The 8379-nt window shown below is 30.4% G+C and overlaps 1 protein-coding gene across 1 annotated transcript in view; it reads right to left on the bottom strand.

Annotated features, from left to right (window-relative positions):
* Window positions 1–730: 730 nt before the first annotated feature.
* LOC119612470 (protein alan shepard-like) overlaps window positions 731–8379 on the bottom strand; it is a gene marked incomplete at its 5' end in the record, with an annotated part of 18744 nt that continues 11095 nt past the window's right edge. The window contains one exon of the mRNA XM_037968278.1: window positions 731–790. Coding sequence (XP_037824206.1) covers window positions 761–790 — 30 coding nt within the window. The remainder of the gene's footprint in view (window positions 791–8379) is intronic.

The following is an 8379-nucleotide window of genomic DNA, read 5'->3' as shown; positions in this document are numbered from 1 at the left end:
TAAAAGTATGTAAATTTGTTTGCTAACAGCAACTGTGTGTGTGTTTTCATTGCCTGTAACCGTTCATTATTTTATGCATAAATAAAATTTTATGAAAATTGTACGAATCCAAGAAAATTGCAAAGAAAAAATGCATGAAAAGTAAAAATAAAATATTTCCTAGGAACTTATTATAAATTATATACATATTTTAGGGCAATTTAATACTTTGTTAAAAATTATAGAGAAAAAGTCGATTCATTAAATGGCAAATATTTTCAAGACCAAAAGAGACAGACAGATCACTATTTAGGTTACTTGCCTAACGACTTGCACAAGACTTTAGCTAAATGATTTTGAAGTTAAGTCATTTGTTAGACAGCCATTCGCTAGAAAAATGGCCAGTGAATGGAGGTGGTAAGCATAAAAAGCTTACTATTTTTTAAATAATTTCCCTAAAAATTTTTAAATTGTCTATAAAATTGCTATCTCCTTATGGCACACTTGTCCCATAGAAAATTTCCTTCATCATTTGTACAATTTTGCAAAATAATGTTTTACACTCATTTAAAGAAAACCAACCTGCTTTGTTTCGAGAAATGTTTCTAAAGTATTTTTTTAATTTTATTTTTATAAGTGGGCAATATAATTTGCAAGGCATTGTTTATGTTTATAACTTAATTTTGCAGAAGTGCTTGTGTTTATTTTTATTGTTTTAATTTTTTTCGTTTTGCCTGTAATTTAAACAACCAGAAAAGGACATTAGAGATGTGGGCCATTTTTATGAAGGCAAAAATATAACAGCAAACATCTGAAAGTAAAAGTTATGACATACATTGATGACCAACTAATATAGAAGAGGAGTAATTTACAAGTCAAGTTTTATGACAATTTAATGGACGGTAAGTATTAAAAGTACTTTAAAGGAATTCGAAAGGAATTTTTATTGAAAATTATATTTTAAGTTGATTGTACATGTCAGGATTTTTAATGGTTTTCTGCTAGAAATTACATATTTAAAAAGTTTATTGGGCAATGATATTACGGGTATTTAGTTTGCAGTTTCATTTCATCTTCTTCTGTTCTAGTTCAGTTCTAGTTCATTTCTAGTTCAGTTCTAATTCTGTTCTAGTACAGTTCTAGTACATTAATAAAAAAGTATTTTATATTTTTCTTATTATACGTAATCTTCCATCCCTGATTCTAACGCTAGCTCAAAAACAAAGAAATAACAATTTACAAGACAAACCAAATACAGAAACATGTAACATAAAAACTATGTATTGTTGTGGTGTACAAATTATTTTTCTAACGATGACAATAAATTAAAGTTCAGTTCTAGTGCAGTTCTAGTTCAGTTCTAGTACAGTTCTAGTTCAGTTCTAGTTCAGTTCTAGTTCAGTTCTAGTTCATTTCTAGTTCAGTTCCAGTTCAGTTCTAGTTCAGTTCTAGTTCAGTTCTAGTTCAGTTCTAGTTCAGTTCTAGTTCAGTTCTAGTTCAGTTCTAGTTCAGTTCTAGTTCAGTTCTAGTTCAGTTCTAGTTCAGTTCTAGTTCAATTCTAGTTCAGTTCTAGTTCAGTTCTAGTTTCAGTTCTAGTTCAGTTCTAGTTCAGTTCTAGTTCAGTTCTAGTTCAGTTCTAGTTCAGTAGTTCAGTTCTAGTTCAGTTCTAGTTCAGTTCTAGTGCAGTTCTAGTTCAGTTCTTAGTTCAGTTCTAGTTCAGTTCTAGTTCAGTTTCTAGTTCAGTTCTAGTTCAGTTCTAGTTCAGTTCTAGTTCAGTTCTAGTCAGTTCTAGTTCAGTTCTAGTTCAGTTCTAGTTCAGTTCTAGTTCAGTTCTAGTTCAGTTCTAGTTCAGTTCTAGTTCAGTTCTAGTTCAGTTCTAGTTCAGTTCTAGTTCAGTTCTAGTTCAGTTCTAGTTCAGTTCTAGTTCAGTTCTAGTTCAGTTCTAGTCAGTTCTAGTTCAGTTCTAGTTTCAGTTCTAGTTCAGTTCTAGTTCCAGTTCTAGTTCAGTTCTAGTTCAGTTCTAGTCAGTTCTAGTTCAGTTCTAGTTCAGTTCTAGTTCAGTTCTAGTTCAGTTTCTAGTTCAGTTCTAGTTCAGTTCTAGTTCAGTTCTAGTTCAGTTCTAGTTCAGTTCTAGTTCAGTTCTAGTTCAGTTCTAGTTCAGTTCTAGTTCAGTTCTAGTTCAGTTCTAGTTCAGTTCTAGTTCAGTTCTAGTTCAGTTCTAGTTCAGTTCTAGTTCAGTTCTAGTTCAGTTCTAGTTCAGTTCTAGTTCTAGTCAGTTCTAGTTCAGTTCTAGTTCAGTTTCTAGTTCAGTTCTAGTTCAGTTCTAGTTCAGTTCTAGTTCAGTCATTCTAGTTCTTAAATCTTAAAACTGTTTGTTAGTATTCCTGAAAACTGTAAGTACCCTGAATAATAATTTCCTTTCTTCTGCTTTTTTACTTCCAAACATAAAGAAATTGATGAAGACAACTGAAATTCCACCACAAAGAAAATCACAAATACTAGAAGAAAAAAAAAATTTGCTGCTGCTGAAATTAATGAAAGCGGTGTATGAATACAAATGACTGGTATTTAATCTCCATAAAAACAAAACAATAAAAGAAAATTTTCACCGGAAGTGGTTGCAAATGAAAATGGAGTTGTAAAACAAGAAAATCTTTATTACAGTAGAATGACAATAAAAAAGTTCTCTCTCCCTCTCTTTGTATTTAAGCTGCTGTATTGCTGCTATTGTGGTTAAAATATGTATTAGTATTCAAATGAAAAGCTAAAAAAATAGAATATTTCTTTTTGTTCAATATTAAAGTTTGAAAGACTTTCTGGGGAAGATTTGCTAAACTCATTTTGCCTTTTTAGGGTACTAAATAGTTTACGATAGGTAAAAATAAAAGTTTTTTTTTTGTTTTTTAACAAATTATTAAGAATGATTATTCATTATGCAAAATGTAAATCTCAAAGGTGTTGATTAAGTTGAAAGTAACCCAGCGAAAATTTAGCTTTTAATTATTAGCATCTGCGTAGCATGTGAATTACATTAAATATGTTCTATATACAAGAAATGACTTATATTTTAGTAACTATGAGGGACATTTTAAAACCGTTAAAGATCCCTTTAAAACGTCTATTAAAAAAAACAATTACAATAAACATTACAGATAAGAATTTCATAAACCGATCTTACTATATACAAAGTATCTATATAATTCTCATTTGGTAAATAATGTTTAAGGCTTTAGTTTTCTTGGTGAGAAGAGTTAAAGAATAGCATGATTAGAGAAGTGATTTCTCAATCTTATCATTATCTATAAAAAAATTACATTTAACGTTAGCTGTTCAATAAAAAAAAATTTAAAAAAAAAAATCATAAATTTTAATTTTACTTGATTTCCATTACTAATACCTCAACAATAATAAAATATTTATGTTTTTACTTAACAAAAGAACTTGTTCACCTTTAATGTTATTGGCAGCTTCATAGCAGCAGTGGCATTAGAAGTAATTTTTTTTTCTTTTGTTTTTCATCATTATTTAATCTTTTTTAATGCTGCTGCCAACAGTTGTTGCTCATAGCCTGAGATGGCTGTCGCTGCTGTTACTGCCAATAATAAGATGTTTTAAAGTTATGAACAGTTCGTTGGTTACCAAATGTTGTTTCAAAAAAATAAATTAGCAAAAAAAAAAAAGTAAAAATTTACTGGCTTTAAATTTTTCTTTCTACTCCATCGTTTTAAAATTTTTTTATGTGTTCTTCATGTTCATCTTTTCGTAAAGCTAAAGGAAAAATCTTAAATGAAAAATAAGTATATTCTACTATAAATCGAATGATGATGAGGTTAGTTGTTATTGGTGTTGGTATTTATTATTTACTGTCAAAATTACACCAAGAAAAATTAAATTTAGGTTCAAAACCCCGTTCAAATTCAAAATACGTATTGCTGTCCTTTTTAAAATACAAACGGAATTACATAAAAATAATGATAAAAGAAAAATTTATTTAAATGTCATTAATTAAAAAGTATTTTATATTTTTTTATTTTACGTAATCTTCCATCCCTGATTCTACCGTTAACTGAATAACAAAGCCGTAACAATTTTCAAGACAAACAAAATACAACAACATGTAACATAAAAAACTATGTTTTGTTGTTGTGTACAATTTTTTTTTCTAACGATGACATAAATTATAATTCAGTTCTAGTTTAGTTCTAGTTCAGTTCTAGTTCAGTTCTAGTTCAGTTCTAGTTCAGTTCTAGTTCAGTTCTAGTTCAGTTCTAGTTCAGTTCTAGTTCAGATCTAGTTCAGTTCTAGTTCAGTTCTAGTTCAGTTCTAGTTCAGTTCTAGTTCTAGTTCAGTTCTAGTTCAGTTCTAGTTCAGTTCTAGTTCAGCTTCTAGTTCACTCTAGTTCAGTTCTATTCAGTTCTACTTCTAGTTCTAGTTCACCTCTAGTTCAGTTTCAGTTCTAGTTCACTTCTAGTTCAGTTCTAGTTCTAGTTCAGTTCTAGTTCTAGTTCTAGTTTCAGTTCTAGTTCAGCTTCTAGTTCAGTTCTAGTTTCAGTTCTAGTTCAAGTTCTAGTTCAGTTCTAGTTCAGTCTAGTCAGTTTCTAGTTCAGTTCTAGTTCAGTTCTAGTTCAGTTATAGTAGTTCTAGTTCAGTTCTAGTTCAGTTCTAGTTCAGTTCTAGTTCAGTTCTAGTTCAGTTCTAGTTCAGTTCTAGTTCAGTTCTAGTTCAGTTCTAGTTCAGTTCTAGTTCAGTTCTAGTTCATTTCTAGTTCAGTTCTAAGTTCAGTTCTAGTTTCAGTTCTAGTTCAGTTCTAGTTCAGTTCTAGTTCAGTTCTAGTTCAGTTCTAGTTCAGTTCTAGTTCAGTTCTAGTTCAGTTCTAGTTCAGTTCTAGTTCAGTTCTAGTTCAGTTCTAGTTCAGTTCTAGTTCAGTTCTAGTTCAGTTCTAGTTCAGTTCTAGTTCAGTTCTAGTTCAGTTCTAGTTCAGTTCTAGTTCAGTTCTAGTTCAGTTCTAGTTCAGTTCTAGTTCAGTTCTAGTTCAGTTCTAGTTCAGTTCTAGTTCAGTTCTAGTTCAGTTCTAGTTCAGTTTAGTTCAGTTCTAGTTCTCTAGTTCAGTTCTAGTTCAGTTCTAGTTCAGTTCTAGTTCAGTTCTAGTTCAGTTCTAGTTCAGTTCTAGTTCAGTTCTAGTTCAGTTCTAGTTCAGTTCTAGTTCACTTCTAGTTCAGTTCTAGTTCACTTCTAGTTCAGTTCTAGTTTCAGTTCAGTTCTAGTTCAGTTCTAGTTCAGTTCAGTTCTAGTTCAGTTCTAGTTCAGTTCTAGTTCAGTTCTAGTTCAGTTCTAGTTCACTTCTAGTTCAGTTCTAGTTCAGTTCTAGTTCACTTCTAGTTCAGTTCTAGTTCAGTTCTAGTTCAGTTCTAGTTCAGTTCAGTTCTAGTTCAGTTCTAGTTCAGTTCTAGTTCAGTTCTAGTTCTAGTTCAGTTCAAGTTCAGTTCTAGTTCAGTTCTAGTTCAGTTCTAATTCAGTTCTATTTCAGTTCTAGTTCAGTTCTAGTTCAGTTCTAGTTCTAGTTCAGTTCTAGTTCAGTTCTAGTTCAGTTCTAGTTCAGTTCTAGTTCAGTTCTAGTTCAGTTCTAGTTCAGTTCTAGTTCAGTTCTAGTTCAGTTCTAGTTCAGTTCTAGTTCAGTTTAGTTCAGTTCTAGTTCAGTTCTAGTTCAGTTCTAGTTCAGTTCTAGTTCAGTTCTAGTTCAGTTCTAGTTCAGTTCTAGTTCAGTTCTAGTTCAGTTCTAGTTCAGTTCTAGTTCAGTTCTAGTTCAGTTCTATTCAGTTCTAGTTCAGTTCTAGTTAGTTCTAGTTCAGTTTCTAGTTCAGTTCTAGTTCAGTTCTAGTTCAGTTCTAGTTCAGTTCTATTTCAGTTCTAGTTCAGTTCTAGTTCAGTTCTAGTTCAGTTCTAGTTTTCAGTTCTAGTTCAGTTCTAGTTTCGCTCTAGTTCAGTTCCTGTCCTTAAATCTTTTCTCTCTGTGTATTTTTCCAGCTTATACATACACTGGAGATGGGCTTGGTAGCTTGATTGGTAATGTTTTTCTTTCTTTCTCTTTATGCTCAAAATGTTATTCCTGTGGGTACTATGATAAGTTTATTTGTTTACTGTTTGCAATAGATTATTCTTTCAGTTTATTTTTTTTTATTCCAACAGTTGAGGTTTTCGTTTGGGCAAAACAAAAGTGGGGGCAAAAAGTAGCTGGAAAATCAAATAGGTTTTATATTTGTTGTTTTCCCTTGAATGGTCTCTGGTGAGCTTGACCACATAGAGTGTTAAATAGGGCCAATTTTATTTGTTGTTCATTCACATAACAAATATGACCATAATTTTTGTTTCCTTTTTTCCATTTCTTCGGCGTTTAGTCCAAGACGTTGCTCTACAAGAATTGTAAAGCAAATAAAAAAAGTAAGTGCTAAGAAGTGGGGGTATGGTGAGCTACATTAAGTTGCCAATGCAACATTTTAAGATTTTCCTGAGTTTTTTTTATGGCCATTATTATAAACATTTTATGTTTTTAAAAAAAAGTACATTATTAATGTGTTCATATCATAAAATAAACTGCTAAGTCTGTTTTCCCCTTAAAAGATGCTTAAAAGTAGGCCATGAAAGTTTAATAAAGTATTACAGGGGCCCTTTAAAAAAGATTGACTGACTGGAAGGGATTTTCTTTTCACATTATTCTGTTTTTTATTTCGTTTCAAATGTATTTCTTTTTTAACAAATTTCTAACTTTATGCTTTTATTTTTATTGTTTTGATTACTTGTTTTTTTTTTTCGTGTTGGCCTTCAAATGATGTGTGTATAAAGATAAATTGTGTTGGAATTATAATTAATGATGCATCTACAATTTTTTATGGCCATTTTTGTTTTTCTCATGTTTCAATAAATATTTGTGGTTAAATGCTGAGACTTAAGTGGGTTTATCGTTGGGGAAAACTTTTTTCATTTTTGGTTTTGTTATCTTGTTTGTTACTTTTGACAGTAGATCAAAGAATTAATTGAAAATGCCAAAAAATTAATGATAAAATCAATGAAATTTAATAAATATAAAAAAATTGTTTGCGTTGCCAGTTAATGCGTTGGTTAATGTTTTTAACTGTGTAGAGGCCGAAGCAGGATTTTTTTGTATTAATAAATATATAACAAGGTCGACGATGACATGTTTTGACATAAAACATATTTTTTATTAATTTAGTTTTTGCGTACGTACTCATGGAAAATCATCAACGTAGAAGCTTCCAAACTGAACTAGAACTGAACTAGAACTGAACTAGAACTGAACTAGAACTGAACTAGAACTGAACTAGAACTGAACTAGAACAGAACTAGAACTGAACTAGAACTGAACTAGAACTGAACTAGAACTGAACTAGAACTGAACTAGAACTGAACTAGAACTGAACTAGAACTGAACTAGAACTGAACTAGAACTGAACTAGAACTGTACTAGAACTGAACTAGAACTGAACCAGAACAAGAATTGAAATAGACCAAGAATTGAAAAGGAACAAAATGAAACAGATCTAGAACAGGAGTTGAAGTAGTGAAATTGTATGAAAATCGGACTTTTGCTTTTTCCCGTGTACAAAATCAAGCAGTTTTTTAATAAAACATCTTAGAAATGTGAAACATATTCTACCACGTTAAAAAATTATTGGTTTGGAAAAAACCTCATAAATATCACACAATTTGAAATACGGCGAGATATTAATTTCTATCTTTTTTATTTTTATATTTGACTAAATAACCACTATTTTTCTGGTAGTCCTTATTTGAAAGCTATAAAAAACTAGGAAATCATTTTAATAAATGACATTCGTCCATAAACTCCATTGAATGTTGGTTCTCTATGGTAACAAACAATTTTGTGAAAATAATCATGAATTGTAAACATTTTGTTTGTTAACCAGTTATTCCCTTGCCATTGAGGTTAGGAATGTGTAAAGGAACATTTTACAGTTACAGAGATAAATTGATCCAATACGAGAATAAAATATTTTGAATGTGACAATAAAAATAATATTAATCTATCAAATATTTACATACATACATATGTATGCAGGTATGTTGAAAGCAGACACACTTTTGTGATTGATTCTATTTGCAATATTGCTTTTGATTGAAAATATAGGTAATCACAGATTATGGCCCAACTAAGAATATAATCTTAATACAGGTATATTAGTACCACACCCAATAATAGTGCTACATATTAATAATTATCTATATATTATTAAAGTTTATGATATGTAAATGCTAATTTGAATAATTGATCAATTTTAAATCAATTAAATCAAGAATTTAAAATGGTTTTGGACGACCCCTATATGTATTACAATTTCTATCTTTTTGTGGTCTCTCCTAATA

This window comes from Lucilia sericata, unplaced genomic scaffold (assembly GCF_015586225.1).
Source record: "Lucilia sericata isolate MDLA Ls3-8-SP2 unplaced genomic scaffold, ASM1558622v1 Contig001702F_arrow, whole genome shotgun sequence".
Taxonomy (NCBI): domain Eukaryota; kingdom Metazoa; phylum Arthropoda; class Insecta; order Diptera; family Calliphoridae; genus Lucilia; species Lucilia sericata.
This window is presented reverse-complemented; position numbering and strand designations above follow the sequence as displayed.